General features: G+C 43.5%; 1 protein-coding gene across 3 annotated transcripts in view; it reads left to right on the top strand.

Moving 5' to 3' along the window:
* Positions 1 to 19,370, top strand: part of MICAL2 (microtubule associated monooxygenase, calponin and LIM domain containing 2) — a 120,031-nt gene extending 100,661 nt beyond the window's left edge. For all 3 annotated transcript variants that reach the window (XM_038137129.1, XM_038137128.1, XM_038137127.1), the window contains 6 exons: positions 4,676 to 4,770; positions 6,642 to 6,734; positions 8,451 to 8,544; positions 13,945 to 14,044; positions 15,237 to 15,310; positions 16,180 to 19,370. In XM_038137129.1, the coding sequence (XP_037993057.1) occupies positions 4,676 to 4,770; positions 6,642 to 6,734; positions 8,451 to 8,544; positions 13,945 to 14,044; positions 15,237 to 15,310; positions 16,180 to 16,364 (641 nt within the window). In that variant the 3' untranslated portion in view covers positions 16,365 to 19,370. The remainder of the gene's footprint in view (positions 1 to 4,675; positions 4,771 to 6,641; positions 6,735 to 8,450; positions 8,545 to 13,944; positions 14,045 to 15,236; positions 15,311 to 16,179) is intronic.
* The last annotated feature ends 1,605 nt before the right edge of the window (positions 19,371 to 20,975 follow it).

Below are 20,975 nucleotides of genomic sequence, written 5' to 3'. Positions count from 1 at the left end.
ATGCTGAGGGCTGCAGTGAAGCCACAGAGAGTTGCTAGCTCACGCATCTCACTGTGCTCTTAAATGGGAGGCCTTTTCAGAGTCTGGACCTCATCAGTGCCCATCAACTCAGCCAACCTGACTTGCTCTTAACTGAATGCATCGCAGTAATTGCTATGTTGTGCTCATACTGAAATGGGAAAAGTTCTTGCAAGTTTGAATAATGCTATACTTTATTTATGCTGAAAATATTTTGAAGTAACATGCTGGTGTAATGTGTTGGATTCCTCTGCTGTGCGAGCCAGAAGAGAAATTATGAAATTATTACAATTATTGAATATAGGCAATGCAAAGTCTGTTTAGGAAAAAAAGAAAATTAAGCTCTAATCTAGGCATTTGCCCAGCAATCTGTTGTCTTCAGTGTTTCAACACTGTAACTCTCTAAAGTTTTTAAAACATTCAGATTTGAGTAAATCTATATATAGTAAAACTAGTAAAGAGCTGAGTCTTGTTTGACTCTCAGAAATGGCCTTTCTGTCTCACACAGGCACTTGTCAGAGGCCCAGGCTTGGCAAACTTTAGCCATGAAGTGATGACAAGCTTTAGCACACACTTCTTGTTATTATTTTCCTCTCTTGAAATTGACTACAAATTTCAGGAAATTTCTTCAAGGGAAAAAAGTACTCCCAGCACCTTGCAGAAGCCCATTTAATGGGACTCCTTCTCATTCTGCTCTTTGCTCCTTGCAGTGGGGCTTTCCTGTGCTGTTTGGGGTCAAACTTGCTCTGTGCAGGTATGGTAGGTGTTGCGTTGCACTGGTGCTCTCTCCCTCAGTGGCTTGTTGACCCAGAGAACGAGCTGGGTGATACAAGTCCATGGGCTTGAGATGAGCCTGGGCCAGCTCATCACAGAGAAATCCCCTGGGGCGTAACCAAATACTGAGAAACCACTTCTGGTGTTCAGTGTGTGCCGTCCTCCCGTCCCTTCCTGCCGGGTGCTCAGCCCCCAGCTGAAGCTCAGCATGAAGAAGCAATCTTCACAAAAATGAAGGATCTTAGCAGCAGGTTGCCTGTGGTTCAAACCTACACCTGCAGTGGCACCTTCCATACGGCTCGTTCCAGTTTCCCATGCCCAGCCTGATTTCAAGGCTTTCTGCCTAATGCTTCCCCTCTGTTTCCTAAGAGCTGGTCCTCAGAGACACTTGGACATTTGGGGCTGTGCAGAAATCCAGCTGCACAGGCTACTTGTGTGAGACCTAGACTAAGCTCACTGAATTAATGGGCGTTCATGCAAACTTTTCAGTCAGAGACTGGTTTAAAAAAAATAAATCCAAACCTTGCTGTAGAATATACAACTTTCCATAAATAACCATGCTGGACTTCCCAAGTGCTAGTCCAGATTTTTGATTTACCGGACAAATATCTTCAAGGCTTTTGTCCTCTGATGCTTCCTTTGGGTTCCAACCTGCAGTAAAACTCCCCCCAAAAAACTGATCAATAAAATCGTTCAATCAGATGGCTAACTGTTCTCTCCTAAGCCTACTTGACCTTTTGAAATTCAAAAGAATGCCAAAGTGCCATGTTAATTACTGATACTTTAAGCAGGATAACCAATTCAGCTGATGAGAAAATTTAACGTGCTGTGAAGTCTCTTAGCTGATTTTGTGCACCCTCAGACTGGGAAGGGATTGCTTGCAAATGTTTCGGGTTCCCATTACTGCACTGCTCTGCCCCAGAAGGTCTGTGTGTTTGCAGTGCTCTGCTCAGTGAGGACACTGCTTTTGCACTGATCTTGTGTTTTAGAAGGGGAGCTGAGGCACCAGAAAATTAATTATGTGCATAAGGCCACCTGAGAAATCTGTGGAGAAGCAGAGATGTGAAATCCCCTCTTTCTGCTGCTCATTCCTCTGGATTTCTACTGGCCATTCTTTCCATTTCCTACCAGCTTCCATCTCATTTTGGACACCAGTGTCCCAGGAGATATGTGTAACTTTATCTCCCTCTTTTGTTAAACACTGAAGTTCTTGCAGTGGTCAGGATTAATCCCATGACTTCACAAAAATATGCAATCTTGGACAGTCATGGAGGAAGCCAACAGATTAATACAGCATTATGTTATCAAAACAGTTCCTGCTCCAAGACATTCTGTGTATTTAGGCTGCAGTAACTACATGACATAGAAACACCCCAGGAAAGAAAGGGAAGTGAGCTGTGAGTGGTGGGTGTTCCCAGGGAATCTCCAGGACAGACAGTAGTGCTCCCACATCTATCACAAGGGATCACGTCAGGAGCCTCTTCACATCACACCTCCCTTGTTTTCCAGAGGACCTCAGCTTTCCTGGGAAAATGTTCCTGTTAAGGAAGAGGTTCTCAAAAGCACTGCACTTTCACCTGAGGGCTTGTTCCATGGGGCGGGAAAGCTCTAGTATGACATATGCTAATTTGGAAATGAGGAAGATGCTAGAGTACTCAGGAAATAAGAACTATGCAGTAAATAACTCCCAGTCTGAAGGAATGAGATGCCTGGAAAGTGAAAGCCCAAGTCCAGAAGGCTTGAGTTAATATTTGAAAAAGAACCTACGTTTTTGAGATCAATTCTGCAGCAGCTCAAGCTTTAGGCTTGTCATATTTGGAGGCAATAATATGTAATATAATAATAATATAATAATAAAATAATATCTAATTATTATCATCTAAATTTTGTACTGCAGTTCTAAATTTCAGATTTTAATGACTCAGTAAAGTCCCTAAGTTGTTATGTTTGTTTTGTCCAAATTCTCACAGCTGTTGGCTAAGTTCTGCCTATCCTACCCTGTTTGGTTGGAGGGGATTTTTGGGTTTTGGTTTGGGGTTTTTTGTTGTTTGTTTGTCTTACTGTATGGAGCAGGCTGCTTCTCCTCCAGACCTTGTAACGCTTCCTAAATTATTGATATCACCCAAAGGGGAGGGCAGAGGGAGGCCTGGCTTATTCCCAGCAGAGCCGAGAGAAGACAGGGAGTGTGTCATTGCTCATGTTTCCAGCCCTGCCAGGCTGCAAGGCTTGCCCTCTGCATATTGTGGAATTTGATTTCTCTGGTGGCCTGGCCACGGGGCAGTTACTCAGGCTTCTGGCTGCACAGGGAGAAGCAAGGCAGGGGAGTTCCCTCAGCAAAAGCAGCAGTGGCTGATGCTCCCCACACCGGGGAAGGGCTGTGCCACTGTCCCTGCTGAGGACAGGTGGAGTGCTGGGTGTGCAGAGCAGGGGCAGGGCTGCAGTGCAGTGGCCCCAGCACCCTGAGCACCGGCCCCTGGCAGCTCCCAAGCGGGAGCTGTGTCCCTCTCCAGGCACTGCGAGGCAGGGAGGCGTGGGCTGGCAGCTTGGGCAGGACCTGTGACACCCACCTGGAGGGCCATCCCCAAAAAGGATGGCAGGACCCAAGTCTGCTCCACTGAGCCCTCTGAGCTCGCAGCTTCACTGAGCACAAGGACTGGGTGCTCCTAAAACTGAGATCACTGGGAAAAAATATCAGAATTTCTGCCTCAAATGACTTGGATTTGCTTTTATTGCTTTGCTGTCTGGGATGAACACGTTTCACGGAGCCTGAGTTTAAATTAGGGCTGGAGGCAAAAGTCCTACTTCAGCCCTGGGACCCAGAGCAAGGCAAAGAAGAAACAGCTACACTGGGAGAAGGGGAGGAGATTTTCATCTGAGTACACCTAGAAAGCCAACTGTTGCCTTGTAGATACAAAGAAAAACCAACACTGTTAGCTTTAAATTATGTACATTTCCAAGATGCCCAGCTGTTAATCATTAACCCTGTAGCAGGTTGAAGCACAGAGACAGATGTTCCAAAAGAGGTTTTATTTTCTGAATTAAAGAGAATGAAGCTACGCATTAGACAAATTAAGAAGAAATTCAAATATTTACACCCAGTTGAAACAAGATGCTGGAAAAACAGGCAAGATAAAATTGCTGCAATTAAATGTAATTTAATTTATAATTCTGAAAGCATGTTTCTTCCAAAGGCAGACTTTGAGTTTTCCTTATGGAGTGTATTGTTGTGATGTACAGATTTTCCTGACTTCTTATGGCATTTTAATCAACAGCCCAATGATGTGATAATATTCCTAAAGCAGAAAAATAAGTGACATTTGTTTAGACATAATTAATGAAATATTTATGTTGCATGAGGCTGTGTGATAAAGCCCTGTTCCCTTAGTCCATTTGCTTCTGATTACATTTGTGATTTTTTTATATGACCAGACATTCTGACGCCAACTATTTTACACTGAGCAGATGTCATGTAGTAAAAATGGGTGCCAGATGCTACAAGCCACATAAGGGTAATTTGTTTAAGAGCTGGCTCAGACTTTGTGCATTCAATTACACTGTATAGTGAGCCTTACACAATCATTTGGGTAATATGGCTAACTTCAGATATACATTTAATGAATGTTGAGTGCATTCAGAACAGCGTGCTACATGCAGGGTGCTCAAGGAATTAATTTATTTGTTTGTAGTACCTAGGAAAAAAAATTAAAATATATAGCCAGACAGTTTTTGACTGGGATAAAAAATTTAATTAGTGTTGTCAGCTGAATTTCCAGATTGCTCTAGGTGCTGCTGATTAGAACTCAGGGCAGGTGCAAAGTGTCTGTTTAAGTTAAAGAACAGTATTTTTTGCTTCACTGACCATTTTGTTGTTATTGTGTTTTAGGATATGAACACCTACCTGTCAGAAAACAAGCTACTGAGTATTCTACTTCGTCCTCTGATGAGGAATTTGAATCCAAGCCTTCATTAACACACAAGGTAATTTGAGTTGGAAGCAGAAAGGTATTTCCTTAGTTGGGCTGCATTTAAAATTCATCATATGATTTGATCTAAAACACGCAGCAATTCCTCAAAGTGGGGATTGGAACATAGGAGGTTACACGTCACAGAGAGAACACACATTAAGGCAGATGAACATCAACATTTCTTTTACCTCCTTGGACCTTTAATTTCCCCTGGCTATACCAGTGCTGACAGAGGAGGTCTTAATCTGACAAACAGAAATGCTTCACTGAAACTGCTTTGAAGCTGGCTCCTAAGTGGCCTTAATAAGTAGCCCAAGAAGCAAACTATTGAGAAAAATGAACCAAACAGATGCAGATTTCCTTTGGGGAATACAGCTTCGTTGGAGAAGTGCTGCAGGCAGGTTGCCTGGAAAACACTCTGTTTGTGGCTCACACACTTGTGCTGATTGGGAGGAAGTCATGCCCAGGCCCTGTGCCCCAAAAGGGCTGACAGCAGGAGCTGGGGGGCTACAGCACCCTGAGCCCTCCACGCCCAGCTCTGAGGTGAGGAAACACAGCTTTTGTTGTCTGAATAGCTCATCAGAAATGCGTTATGTCTCTTTCCTGTGCAGAATATCAGTGAATGTGATTCATAGTATGAGGGGGCCCTTTGATTTGCTGCCTTTGGGGGTGGGAGGAAGAGGAAGGAAAGCAAAGTACTGAAAAAGACTGAAAAATATGAAAGCCAAGTGGGACTTTGAATGGAAAAAGTGGAGCCAAAGCACAGCAATGTGTGGCAGCACTTGTCCCCAGTGGCTCTGTGTCAGGATGTGCTGAGATGGCAGGGTTCTTCATTCATCTTTCCTGTTACAGGAAAGACAATCTGTAGTACAATTATGTTATGGTGAATTAAAAAAGGTTTAAATAAAATAGATAAAAGAAGGGAGACATGGGAGCACGCTGGATAGAAGTGACCCCCAGCAGTTCAGGCAGTCACAGGGAGGGCAGGACCAGGCAGGGAGGAGGCAGAGCTCCAGGAAAGCTGCCAGAAATGGGAAGAAGGATCAGCTGTTGCACATGGGCATTGCCAGTGATTCAGTTTTGATGCACATTCCCCACTCAGTGTGGAGAAGTTTCAGCTGCCTCCTGCCATCCCTTTTCATGCCAGTTCTGGCTGCTATTTTGCCAGTGCCACTGTTTGTATCTGGCAAAATTTGGTGGGAAAAATTTTAGTGACTTCCTGGCTGGTTAATTTTTTAATTTTGTCCTGTCTCTGGTGCTCATGTCTCCTGCCTCCTCAAAAATGGGAACACCACAGCCTTGAAGCCATTCAGGACAGCTTGGGTCAAAGGCAAGATGGAGAAATGGGAGGTGATTCCCTGCCCAGCCCTGCAGCATGTGCTGTCCTGACCTCCCAACAGCAGCAACAAGCGCCCTGGGGAAAAGCAAAAATCTCTGTAATGCAGCACAGAAATGGCATCAGGGAAGGTTTCATAGGGCTTCAAGTGTGCTGTGATGTGAATTTACCACTTTAGAGCTATAGCAATGGAAATGGGTTGAATTTCCTTACACTGGTGCTTTCCCCAGCCTCTGTATGGCCGTGTCTAGGGGGATGTTGTACACAGTCAGCTTTGTGATTTGGATTTACTGACACCCACTTAGGGCTTGTAATGCTTTAAAGCCAGCATAGCAAATGCATGTAAATGCTCCTACATGGCTATTTCCCCTCTGCCCCGAGCAGCCTGCAGCAGCTCACCCTGCTCTGGCCAGGGGATGGGGTCACACTGTCCCCAGGGCTCAGTCCCAACCTCAACGGTGCCGTGGTTCTGGGGCAGCTTTGAGGAAAGCTGCAACGGCATACTTGTGCTTTGATTGCCTTTTTCTTTCCCTCTGTGTCTTTTATAGGCCAAAAGGGCTCTCAGAAAGAGAAGGAAGCTGGAGAAGGAGACAAAGCAGTTGATTAAACAAGAGGAGCTGAAGAGGCTTCACAAGGCACAGGTGAAAATGTAGCTCGCAGATGTCCCCTTTGTCTCCCAGGAGGGACTCGTGAGGATGGGGGTACCCAAAAGGGGCTCTGCACCTCCCCTCACTCCTCAGCATGGCTCGCTGCCCTCTGTGCTGAAACCCCCCAGCCAGCCGAGCAGGAAGGTGTGCGTGCAGGGCCCTGCACCTCTCTGGGGCACAAACCCATGTCAGTCCCTGGAGATCAGCGTAATTGCCATCATAATTTTGTAAATGTGCATGAAGAACAAGAGGGAATAGTGACTGGCAATAAGAGAAGGGAACTGAAGAGGGAAAGAGATAGAAAGGGGAAATAATATCAACCCTGCAGAATGTAAGAAACTCAGCCATTACCTCTTGTGCATTACAGGAGGATACAAAAATACAGTGATGGCTTTTGTTCTCTCCCTGCTACAACAACGAAAGTGAATCATTTTTTCCCCTTAATGACAGAAAGCCACTTCATTTTATACAGGCCCTGCTATTCAGAAAATGCTAGGAAAGCTCTGGACTCTACTGATGTGTTATTATTTCCAATTACAGTTTAAGATTTGTAAATGCACTTCTGCACAATTTGATCTCAGATGTATCCTGCTTAATACACGGGAAGAGAAGCTATGTTTTAGTTTTTTATCTGAGAATTGTAAATTATCTCCAGGTAACATTAGATGCATATGTGACTACTCTTGTTCTAATGCTTTGTGCAGACAATGAAGTCCAAACTTTTTGGATGAGCTTTCGTATTTGTTAGGCTGTTGCTGAGGGCTTGGCTTGGAATGCCCTAAGACAGCCTGAAATGGGAACTGCTGAGCACCTGCCTTTGACATTTCAACCTTTTAAGGTGTTTCATGCTTTTCATCCCCACCACACCTCTAAAAGTCTTATTTCAAAGGGAATGGACAATGGATGTAGAAATCCTTCCTGAAGTGCCACTGAATTGTCACAGCTATTAGACCCTTTTCTTCCTGGGTCAAAAGCTGGTGAAATATGAAAGCAAACCAAACAAAATCCCATGGACAATAAAATAGCGAGCAGAGCTTTCCAGCTGTAAACCTTCCCTATTTATATGAGCTTTACTAATGTAATATCTCAGAATATATGTCCCTGTGTCACCCTGTTTTTTTAAGTTCTTCTAAGCCTTCTGATGTTTACATTCTTGTAACGAACTTTCTCACACACTTTCTGTAAATAACTTATTGTTTTGCATTCCTTTATGGAAGAAGAGAAATCTAATGAACTGTTGGTTTTTCCAGTGTCGTTGGAGAGGTGGCACTGTCACCCTCCAATCCACAGTCACTTTTAGAAATCTATAAATGTTAGAGTCAAAAATTAAAAACTCTCCTTCTTACCTTACAAAATCCAGTGTCTGTGTCTTTCTGTTTCGTGTCCTAGAGTGACATCTCTGAATATGCAAGTATTGACTTTTTACACCTTGTGAGGCACAGAAGCGTTATGATTTCTTTTTTTACAATGGGAGAGCTCAAACTCAGAAAAAACTGAGGTTCTTTTGGTGCCTGTGATACTTCCATGACATTGTGATAGACACCTAGTGGCATTTTTAAATTGCCTAGGTGCCTGGTACACTCAATGAATTGGCAAGAGCCACGACTCCTCTGAGGCCGTTCCAAGCTGTTTCTCTGAGAACTGAGACCATCTTTTGTCTCTGAGTTTTGAAGCTGTGTCTGTAGCTTTTCTGTCATTACATTTTTGCAGGCAATCCAGCGCCAGCTAGAAGAACTGGAGGAAAGACAAAGAACTTTGGAGATTTTTGGTGTCGAACTGGAGAGAGAGCTAAGAGGAGAAGCAGGTACACACAGCAGTTTGCTCGTTTGCTGGTGGGATTTCTGACCTGTTCCAAAGCAGAGGGTTCTAATGGTTGTCATGGAAATAGTTTGGTGCAAAATCTGAAAAGGAACAACAACTGGCTGGACAAAAATGATTGGTAAACCTTTTTCTCAAACTCTCTGTTAGCTCAAGCACCTTTACATTGAATGCTTTGAGTTTTCTGTTGTTTATCACAGATTTGAAATTAGTGACAATGCTACTGAATGTGAATTTACATTTCCCCCAACACCACCCTCCCCCTTTTTTTTTTATTTATGTCCCATCCTGAGCTTAATTTCATCTTGGGGAGGGAGCCAGTGATGTTTCCAGGAGCTGTATCTCAGTTACCAAGCCAGCAGCAGCCCGTGCCTAGTAACGGAGTCTTTAATGACTTTCCTGGAGTGTGAAATGCCATTAATATGATTAGAGCCAGTGGCCATGCTATAGCAACAGCAGCCTGCAGGCACACACAGACCCCAGCAGCACGGCTCTTCCCCCCGTGGGCAGATGAGGACAGGGGTGTCCCTCTGGCCCCAGCCAGAGGCAAGGTCTCCCCTCACCTGAGCCAACGCTCCCCAGCACCCAGGGCTGTGGGATCCTGCCCCTGGCACCGCTGCCCAGCTCACCCGGGGTGAAGCAGAGGGACAGGACCCCCGCGGGCCCCTGCCAGGCCCAGGATGGGCTGGGAGTGTGAGCCATGCCCGTGAGGGACTTCAGAGGGCTGTGGGTCTGTGCTGAAGGGACTGACAGCCTGAGTGCAAACGTGTCTTTATTCACCTCCACTTTAGAAAACTGAGCCTTGTGTTTTCCTGACAGGCAGTTGCACAACATGGAAAACCCAGATATGTTTTGGCACCTGATCTTGTTGTTGTCTTAACCAGGCAATCAGTCCAAACCTCTGTGCTGGCCTTTTTAGTGCCATATTTCCTAGCAGCTCTCACCCCTATTCTGACACTGCACTAATCAGTTCCGCAAGAGAGCATGCGCCCAACCTTTTATATTTATTAACTAATTTCCTAGAATTGACTGTGTAAGCCCATTCCAAATTTTATTTAAAAATTTATCATCTATTTTTCTTAACTGCAATCATAACCCTTCATCAAACAGCACCCCTTTTACTGCCCGTGAGAGAGTCTGCTAAAAAGGCTGTGAGAATTTAGAGTCAGCTTTTTTCTTCTGATTTGTATAAAGGTGGTTGTTTTTTGTAAAGCTCAAAAATATAGAGGGACGAGAAGCTTCTAGCTCTTGGGATAGACACGGAATACCAGGATAAATGGCCTAGAGCCACTTCTTGTTGTTGCTGTTTTGACAATCGCATTTCCTAAAGAAGGCTGCCTGCCAAGAGATCGATGCTTCTCATTCTCTTACCATCCCTGGTAATTGGATTGCCCTCATTAAGGTGAAAGGACTGGTTTTTTCTCCCTGTTGATTGTTTGTGTGTAGGTGGCCAGTTACAAATAGGGCAGATACTGAAGCGTAGGATGTTACTGTCTCTCAATAACTCTCCTGGTGCAAAAGCACGAAGCCATGAGCTTCCCAGACGAAATGTGAGTGCTTTGTTGCTCGCAATAACGTGTGTGCAATGGTGCAGGAATTGGTGAGTTTAATATTCTATTCAAGCTTCCTAAAAATAATGAGCATTATTTTTTAATGAATGACCAGTGTTGATTAGGTTAAGTTGTATTTAAGCAGGTCTGCGCTTATGCAATTCAAGTGATTTAATAGGTATTATTAAGGTAATTAGAAAACGATCACAGTTCAGCAATAATATTGAGCTGCAAAGGTTGTGAATAACCAAATTTAGAGGCAAGCCTGCGAACACCAGTTTTCAGTGACATTTACGCAACTCTCCTCTAATAATTCTGCAAGCCTGGGATGAATGGCCTCTTTGTTAGGGGGAGTTATTCATTAGCTCCTCAACTGAATTAGAAGAGAACATGCGTGGGTGCGAAACAACTGCCATGAAGACTGATGAGCAAAATGAGGTTTTGATGATCTTGTAATTGTAGTGACAATAATTCATGCATTAGGAAAAAAACCACAAACCCCCCAAAAAACACCCCAAAAATGAGAGGAAATAACATTGGTCCTATGAATAATTTTTCATGCTCGTTATTTCCTTTATTCTGCTTCAAAATACCGAATAATAAATCACTGATGTACCGTTGCTTTGTTTTCCACTGACATTTGTGAAGGCTTATGGAGAGCTTCTGCCTACAAGAAAATACAGAAATAAAAACCTCAAAACACGTTTTCCACTGAAATTAGCATAAGGGCTCAGTTGCCTAAACAAGTCATGAACAATGATGGTAAAGAAGAAAACCTCAGTTGAGAGAACGTTAGGAAATGTCTCCATGCTTTGGAAGGTGAATAAATGTCTGCACATGTTGTAGCTAGTTTTTGATTTCACAAAAAACATATCCGAGGTGTCTCGGAATTTTCAGCAGAGTCAAAAGAAATAAGTTGCAAGCCCGTAGAAATAAGGAATATGAGGTTTAACTGTACCTAAAAAGGTGCAAACTGGCCAAGATCCCTTTACTGTGTGATGACTGTAAGAAGGGACAGTGAAGCATCAATCTGGAGAAGGTTCAGGTTTTGGGAGGAGTGTTCAGTAAATACTCCTTCACAGCCTACACTGTTCCCTCAGAAGTGATGAAAATAGAAATACCTCTGATGCAATTAGAAGAATGTCTGACTTTCAATTGGATCTCAGTCAGAGGACACTCAGGTAAACCAGGAAGACAGGTTTGCTTTAGCAATGCTGTAGGGAAAAGCCAACATGGCTCACAAAACAAACTCACAAACTGTTTTCCCTCTAACCTATGAAAAAAAATCTGTCAAGCTGCATCATCCAAAATGCTTCTTTGGTTTGTTCTGCCCTTGGAAGGCATCAAGCACTCCGTCAGACTTAAATAAGTATTAACATTGTTAGTAACAAACATTTGAAAAGCTCATGGAAAAAATGCCACTGGGAACACTTAGGGGGCATTCTGTGGGATGAAGGAGGAGGCAAAACAACGGCTACTTTTATTTCATCTTTTTGTGGATTTTATAAAAATGAATTTTTTTTGCCAAGTGCATTATCTTCACTTACCTCAATCAACCTACAATGCACAGTCTTTTATTAGAGATACAGAGATTTTAAAGTGTAAAGGGGAGAGGTTAAAAGAAGGAATATTTTTGCCTAAACAAGGAAGCAGTGAAAAAGGCGCAGTAACCTTTTGTGTCTGGGCTGCACGCATGCACAACAGCAATTGCAGTGTTTTCACTGGCAGTAAAACAGATCAAATCTCGATGATGCCACCGTTTCTTATGTGCTGTTCAAAGATCTAAGGCTCTGAATACTAATGCTGCATCCCTGACTTGGATTGGTGAGAAACTGGCATGTTCCAGCAAGGAGCACTCCTGCAGTCACTCTGGGAAGACACTTTTTATCACCACTTGCTGACCTGGAAGATCCCACAGGAACACATCCATTACTGCAGGTTTTAATGGAATCAGGCAGGAATTGAAGAGAGATCGCTCTGCCTTCTCCTACTGCTTATCCTCCTGTTTCATGGTGATTTCCAGCTGGGGTCAAGTCCTGTGACAGCTGTAGACCTGCACCCATGGCAGCGTGACTGCTGTCCTTGGTGTGGGGGCCCAGGTAACTCCTCCAGTGCTGGCAGGAGGTGACCTGGGCTCCCTGGGATGATGGTGTCTGGTGAAGGCATGCAAAGGGGCTGGTGATCCCAAGCACCCAGCATCTGCCCTTGGCTCAGGCAGATGGCTGAAGGGCTTCACTGGGTGGTACCGTTGCTGCCCCAAGGAGGTGGGCTTTAAACTGCTGCTTTGGAGTGGAGTCAAACCCTGGCTCTGACCTGAGAGTGAGGGGCAGCTGAAGCTGTAATTTTTCAGGGGAGACCTCTCCTTTTGAAGAATTTCAGGTGATGACTGGTAACTTGTTGAAGCACATTTCAAAATGGCAACAGAAAGGCACCAGGAACACTGCTGAACTGCCCAGGACTGGCTGTCTCTCCCCTTGGTAATCCAGTTTAGTGATACTCTTGTAATTGGTGTCTCTGGGGCTTTAACTGGAGACCTTTTGGGTTAAGTTTCAGTGCTCTCAGTCATATAAAATAAAGGTGCAGTCCCTCTTAAAGCAGAAGAAATCATATAAGCTTCCATCCACAGAAAACAGCCAGGCTGGTTTGTGGGGATTTTATTCTTGGTTATCGAGCATTGTGACGTAAGGACTGAGGAGGAGAGAGCTTGTTTCCCCACCTGCTGTCAGTGCTCCTTTTTCTTCATCCTAAATCTGGCTATTTCTGCTTCCATGTGTGGTGAGGAATGCAAATACCATGGGCTGGGGCAGGAGCATGGGCTGGCTGTTGGCTTTATGCTTCTGAAGGTGCCAGTGTGCCACTTGATTGTAGCCTCAACCTGGAGCAGTGTAAGATATTTGCCTCCTACGAGTGATCACCGTTTTGTGGCAGCAGAACAGATGTGGGAGGTGTGCTGGCAGTGCCATCAGTGTTGCTGTAATTCTGCATCCAAGGGAGATGGGGTGGGTTTTGTGAAAAAATGAATGGAATATGTGAAGTCATGAGGATGTTAAAAAGGACAGCAAGGAAAAGAAATACATATGTGCTCTGGCTTGCCATTTGAAAACACCCAGGGGCTCTTCATTGCCAGAGAGATTTTTGTACAGATGATATTTAGGAGAGTAAAGGTCCTCACCCGATGAAAGAGATCCACCCTTTTCTTCAGCAAGGCAGAGTCCAGCTGGGAGCTCTTTGGGAGAAAGGCTGTCTGTCAGTGATGCCCTGGCCCAAAGTGTTATAAAACCACCCAGTTACCATAGATTTGTCACTCAAAGCAGATGCAGATGTAGAGGCCAGTTGACAAGGGAAGGGAAATTGGCAGAGGATTTGCAGTGGCGTGTCTGATGTCCACTGGAAGCAGGGATTAAGCTGCTACTTGCCCGTGTGTGCATCCTGAAGGCTGATGGTGTTAGTGGAATATCCACCTAGACACAGTTCAGCTCTGAAGCCCAGTTTCAACAGAGACAGTGTCTTACCAAAGGCAGAGCTAAGAGACAGAAATAGTGCCCAATAAAGCCTATGTGATTATTTGAAAGAAAAAACTTTAGGACAAAAGTGTTTTGAAATCCAAGGCACCAATAGCTGCAATAAGCCACAACTGTCAACCAAAAATAGACAAAAATGTCATACCTGTTGCACCCAGCCATTACTGGGGTAAGTCTCATACACCAAAACCATGAAACCATCTCCAGTGGAAGTCATGTAGGCTTACACAGGAGGACTATTGAAGGAGAACTTAGCTGGCAAAAGCATTGGAAAGAAAGCTGGTGAAGCATGCTGAAGTCTCCTATTTCACACAGATTCAGGCACAAAGGATGAAAATCAGATGCTGCACGAATGGTTTGAGCTGGTCATGGAGAAGAATAAATTAATGCGCTATGAGTCTGAGCTCCTGATTATGTAAGTAGGAACAAGCATTAGTAATAAAGATGGGAGGGGAGAGGGAAAAGATGTACTCACAACTCACAATACACCTGAACACCTTCCTGTGTGCTGCGTTTGAGACAGCTGAGGAATAAAATGCTGAGTAGCTACAGCCTATTTTGAACACAGATTTGCAGCTGAGGCCTCCTCATCCTTCCCTTTTGCAGTGGCTCAGACATTTCAGTTCTGTATGATGCTCTGAACCAACGTGGCATAGAGATGCTCTGCCTTCACATAATGTGGGTCTAATGAACACCTTCTCCTGGGAAGAAAAACAATCTGACAAATCCATCTGGTTTTGTTGGACATAGGAAAAAAAGACCTAGAAATTCACTACAGCCATGAAATAAGCAGACACACCAACACCAGAAGCAAATAAGGCCCACCTCAGATGCCACTGTTGTGGCTGATGGAAGCAATGTTTGCGGCAGCTCCGTTTCCTTGCCTCCCTGCAGACACACTCGAGCCAGGCAGAGGTGCCTCTCAGCTATTCTCTCCACTGCTCGTGGCCAATGTGGGACGGCGATGGGAGCCTCAGCAGTCCTCACTCCCCGCTGGGTTTCCACCTGTGCAGGCTGCTGACTGCATTTATCATTTCCATATGGCTCAGCCCAGCCCTGGGCTCCAGCTGCACCCCAGTGTCTCCCCAGCTGTGCTGGTGCTGCCGGGGCTGACCCTTTCTTGCCCCTCTCCTTGTCACTGGGTGCTGTGGCAGCAATGCTTTCTTCTCACACTGTCTGAGAGTTAAAAAGGCAACAGTGGGCTGCCTTTAGCACTGCAGGACACGAAGTGTTGTTGTCCGGATGTGTCCATGTGTTAATTCCTTTGCCTCAGGACCTGCTCCTGTGCAGAGGGCCTGGTGGGGCCCTTCATGTGTGGGCTCAGCCCTATGCAGAATTACAATGTGGGTGCCACCAGCAAAGCACAGAAGGTTCAAAGCCTCAAGCATTGCTGTGTGGGGGGGAGTTTAACCCCATTCATAATGTAAAAGGTGGCAGTGGTACTCCCGGAGCTGCTCTGGAGGTGTTGGCACAGGCAAACCTTTTTGTTTTGGCAGCCCGTGAGGAGAAAATAAACAAAACACAGAATCTCATAATTGAAATCGCGTTAACATATATGTCTTCACTGAAAAAAGCTGCTTCTTTAACATACTTTTTGCTGCACCCAGAGCCCAAGAGCTAGAACTGGAGGACCACCAAAGCAGGCTGGAACAAAAGCTGAGAGAGAAAATGGCCATCGATGGTAAGTCAAAGGGGACAGTGTGCTGCAGCCCGCAGGGACAGACTGTGCCAACCCTGTTTGCTCCAAAAAGAACCAGGGTGGCTGAGGCTCCTGTGCTCCCTCTGAGCACAGCTCAGCCAGCAGAGTGTGAGATCTCATCTGGCTCCTGGTGAAGACAGCTGAGCTGACCTGCCCAGTTCTACGTGGAACTGGATGGGAAGCACTGCAGGTGTAATTCCACCAGTTGTGCTCTCCAGGCAGCAAGGTCCAGCTGATGATGGACAGCAAAGGAAAGTCACTTCTTCAGTCACCTAAGCAGGAGAGGTTGTCTGCTCTTATGCAGCACTGCTGCTTACCACAGCGTTTTGGGACTGCTTTGAAGTACTTGGGATTACAGCTTGGGTTTGTGCTTTCCTTTGGGATTTGAAAAGGAGCATGGGGAGGAGCAATGCAGGGAGAAGAGTGGTTCCATAGCACTGAGTACCCCAAAATATCCTGTTGTGTTCTAGGCATGGGGATTGCAAGTGACGGCAGTTTTCAGTACATTTTCTGAAAAATGCTGTCCATTTCCTTACAGGTCCTACATTTCATGTTGGGATTTTTACCTTGTAAGCTAAATTTAAACTACAGCTTAATTGCTTCTATAATTAAGTAGTGCTTTTCCTATCCCTTCCAGTCTAAATTTCGTACCTGATCTACTCTAGACCCTAGGAACCCTAATGATCAAATGGCCCAAATCCAGGAGAAAATTTCCCTGAACTGTAACTTTAACAATACTGACTGCTATTGACTACATTTGTCATTTATGATAATGTTAATTCAAGCTGTGCACTAACAGTTAAAATGCAAACAGTGATCTGGTTCTTAAGCTCTTTTTTGTGACCTTTTAGACAGCCTTAAAGATGAAATGGATCTGAATGAGGAGGATGAAATTTTTACCGAGATGATGAAAGTGGTTGAAGAAAGGGACAGACTCGTATGTGCCTTAGAAGAGCAGAGACTGAAAGAAAGAGCAGAAGACCAGCACTTTGAAAGCCTTATTTTATCTACAGGTTATCAGCTGAGCAGGATTTAAACAGCCACATGCAAATAAACATCCTTCCAGCAGTATTCCCTATCACGGAGACACACTCTTCTGGAAAATGAAGGAATTCAAATTTTAAATCAACTTATTTGGGAAGCACGTCATTTTGTTATCGAAAGCTTTAAAGCAGGTCTTTTGCTTAGACCAGAGACTGTCATTTCACTGTCAGCTCAAAGGATCACTGGGATACAGATTTGGACTGAATGTGCCCGTCTGACAGGCACCAGGGTCTGTGAAAGGGAAATCAGAGCTCCATTATTCTCTTGGAATTTTACTTTAATGCTGAGAGAAGAGTTTCTGAGGAACATGATGACATCATTTAGTATTTCTGAGACAGCCTTACTTTCCATCTGTTTGTCTGAATCTCTGTGTGGCTTTGTTAATATTTTGGCACAGCCAAGCCATGGTCAACTACAGAAAAGTCAGAAAACAAGCATCTCATAAAAACATGGTTAATCTTTATTTCTGGTGGAGGAAGAGTCATTTGACTAATAACTACATATAAGCACTTACTAAAACTACTTTAAATGCAATGTCAGAAATTAGTTTTTCAGGTATTTGTAAGTTTTATTGCACTGTGTATTTTTGAACAAGTTAAAGCAATATGAAATCCCTGCATTTTGTAAAATGGTAAGGGATTATCAAAGGGGTGACTATCCTTGCAGCTGTTACAGGCACAAAAAAGTTTCTGTATATCAGAGACTAAGGTCTTTAAAATCAGAAAAAAGATCATTTAAAAATAGTAATTCAGACCAAATTGGACTACAGGGCAGACTTTACTAGGGCATACTTTACAATTTCTTCATAAAATACACCACAAATTGTATTGTTGGGTGTGATAAATGGTACAGCAGTTAAAGACCTCCCCGACAATCATCACATAAAAGGACTGCAAAAAACGTTGAGTTTTTAGTATCAACATTTGATAGAAAATATTGTGAGTGTATTTAAATTACATTTATCCTGCTGCTTGAGAATATGTGCATATTTTTTGCACAAAGGGACCATCTCCTGTCTTTTTTGTACATGCATTTGTAGATATTGGCACACAAGCAGGCAGATATCCTCCTAATTTAAGTAACTTCTTAAATCTGAGATAATTCTGCAATTTAAGATTGGTAATATTCCCAACTGTATGTGTGATGCACTAGATTTTCAAACTGGAAAAAAACAAGGGGAAACTGAAAGACTGTTTTTTGACTATCATTTTACCTCGTGCTCTGAGAAGATTTGATGTTCTCATTATTTTGTGAATGGTGCTAATGTGCAGCATCTGCCTGTGGTACAGCCAAAGATTCATTCCTGTTGAAAAAGCTTTAAACTGGAAAACCTTTTGGTGAGTACTGGTAAAGTTACAGACACACTGGATCCTGTCACAATAATTTCTGAGTTATCTTTAGGGTTGGTTTGGTTTTGTTCCTGTTTTTCCTTCCGTATTGCAAGAAATTTGAAATACCCTTTCTAAAGGCAAAAGCAAGTTTTTGCTATTGCTCAGAGTTAAGTAATACACCTCTGTTGGTGCAAGCCTTATACTATTGCTCTGCAATATTTATTTATATCTATTTATTAGACTGTTTAGAGAGGGTAAGAGTGTCTGGTTACATTTTACAGTTTGGATGTTGTCTCTGATTTTGATTGAAAAATGTGTGTTTCTAACAGCTGTGTACAGCAAAACTGTGCATTGTAGAGTAGACAGCTTTACAGGTTTGGTAGATAATTAGCAATATAACATTAATTAAGACTTTAAACAATGTTCTCAGTGACTGTAACTTGAAGGGATACCCTTGAAACACAGCATTCAGGGCTTTAACATATAATTTGTCTTCCATCAGTGAAAAGACATGGAAGAAATCCTTAAATGTGTTCCAAAATAACCGACAGACTTTTTTTCCCTCCTCTCATTCATAGGCTAAGCATACCTGCTCTTCAGATGACATTTTTACTGAGATGGTTTGCAGTGATTGATTCTTTAAACTAACTCTATTACTTAAGACTGACACAAAGTAAGAGAGGCAGAGCAGCAATAAATATTTTAGTTTTCTCTGTTGAGATCTGCTGGTATTTCCAGTTTGGTGGAGAAAATTTCTGGGTTTTATCACTGTCCCCAATCCTCCCTCATGCAGTCCTTAGAAAAAGACAGTCGAGGAAATGTCATAGTTTTCTGTGGAAGACATAATGATTTCAAGGTATTTTTTAAAAGTTTGAAAGCAAAATTCTTAGAGCTTTGCAAAGGAGAAGAATTCTGCAGAAATCTCCAGTCATATCACAGAGAGGTTTTCTCACCTCACTTTTACAATTAAGAAGTCCCATTCACATTAGTCTTGCTGTTGCAAATAAGCCCTGGGGTTTCAGTTTGCAGCAGATAGATACCTGTTCAGCTATAAAACCAAACTCCAAAGGGTGCTTTCCCTTGAGCTTCAAAGATTTGCATTCTTCAGAGTATCAGAGTCTACAGAAGCTGAGGATCATCAGAACTTTATGGACATCACAAATATTCTGTCCTAAAGCACTTTTCTGGATGCCCTGTGGTGGTTACACCCAAAACTGTCTGCTCTTGGGTGGAAAAACCTGTCAGGCTACTGCTGCCTTGCCTGACATTAAGCACCTCACAGGATTAGATCCAAAATAAGACTGTGCAAGTGATCTAGAAAATCATAAACTCCTAAGTCATTTAAAGCAGGTCTTTGTGTATTGTGAGGGTAGAGAAGGGGGTTAAAAAAAGGAGAAGCCATGTGCACTGTTCCCAGGTCAATTTCATGTGGTTGGCTTCTCCTAGAAATGTATTTAAACACTGGTTTGGTTATCAGTTTTCTTGCTGCTCAATCTTTTCTGTAACTTGGCTCACTAATTTATAATAGATGTGTTCATTTTTAAGTTCATGGCACTGTCATTTTGGGGTATGATGTGATGTGCTGGAATGTACTGAGTGTGTCTAAACAGGCTGGTTGTGAGAAATTATCTATTTGAAAGAATAAAAATCTGGCTCGCTCTTGAAGTCCCCAGATAATTTCAATAGACATTTCTTTCCACTGACACCTACAGTGCAATAATGTGTGATGAGGACAGATCTTTAGCTAAAGAAATTAAATCATCTTCTGAACTCCTGTACTGGTAAGTAAATCACAGCATCTCGCAGTGCACAGATTCCTTTTGTAGTTCAGAAATAATGACACTGTGAGGTTAGGGGGCTTCTCTAACAGAAGAGATTCCAAACCCCAGGAGACCAACAACCTCCACACATGCTTACACAGGAATTCACCAGCTGGTTTCCTTGGGCTTGACACACAAATTATTACAGCTCCTTGAAGGCTCAAAGGAAAAGTGTGCATAAAATGGTGATCAAAATCATAATTGCCAATTAATTGTCACTTTTCAAATGCCACTAACTTTCCCTCTATCCAGTCATCTTGTTTTGTTGCTTTCTAGCAGTGGGCGAGTCTTACTGACCAGGACAATGTGCTGCCAGAGGAGAGAAGAGGATAAGCAAGCCTGGGGCCAGCATGGTTGTTCCCTGTCAATGACTCTGGACTGATTGATAGGTCTCTCCTCCTCACAGGACAGATGGACAGCTGCTTCTCTTCAGAGGTCAAAGTCATTCCTGGCATCTTTGAACTGAGATTTTCCTTTCACTGTCATGTCCTTTCCCTTCCATCTTGTGGACTTTTCTGTCCCAGGAGCAGAATAGAAATGCCACCACAGGAATTTATTGAAGCTCTTCTAATCCCAGTGCATGCACACACCCTCCTTGTCCCCTCTTCAAAAGATCACAGGTCTAAAGAAACTCAGCTGGTGTTTAGCGACGTGGTTTAGTGTGGATTTGGCAGTACAGGGTTAATGGCTGGACTTGATCTTAAAGGTCTGTTCAAATGTAAAATATTCTGTGATTCTATAAAGAGCTTGGGAAAACAATTTTGTAAATCTGTTTGAATCAAGACCAATCCATTTGTCTGCAAGGTAAAGGAGATTGTCTGTGTTTTCTGTGAAAATCACACTGATTTTCAGTGTGTTTGACCACAGGAAACAAATTTAGAGGTCTTGTGCCTTGAAACTTCTGCTTTGTAGCCCAATGCATTCTGATTTCAACTAAGATTTTTGCATTGGTTTAGTAGTCCTTTTCCAGAAAGATATACTGTTTTCTTCCTTGCCAGAGCAAGTAACAGGATGTGGCATAGCAGATTGGAGGCTCTGTGCATCTTTTCTGACTTTGCTGCTGTTGAGCTCTAGAGCAGTGCCTGCCGGGCTCTGCACGGACAGCACATTCTCACATTCTGGCGTGGTTCAGCACAGTGGGTTTGCCGTGGTAGCGTGCAGATGCTGTTCCTGCAGTCTTCATGGCAGCACATCTCAGCAGCCTCACGCAAACACTTTGTGATGGGCAACGTATTCGCTGGCCTTCACCCAGACCTCTTTGCCCGATATTTATGAGAAAAATTCTGGTTTCTTCTGTTGCTTCTCATGAACTATGAAGAGACCTGCAGGCCCTGCATGCCAGTACTGTGCTTGCTGGAATAGTGGTGTAACACACCTGTACATACCTGTACCAAACACAGGGTGCAACTGAAACTTCTTAAGAAAAAAAAAATCATCATACTGATTTTCTTC

The sequence above is a fragment of the Motacilla alba genome, chromosome 5 (genome assembly GCF_015832195.1).
Source record: "Motacilla alba alba isolate MOTALB_02 chromosome 5, Motacilla_alba_V1.0_pri, whole genome shotgun sequence".
Taxonomy (NCBI): domain Eukaryota; kingdom Metazoa; phylum Chordata; class Aves; order Passeriformes; family Motacillidae; genus Motacilla; species Motacilla alba.
Note: the sequence above shows the minus strand (reverse complement) of the source record. Positions and strands in the feature narration are given on the sequence as shown.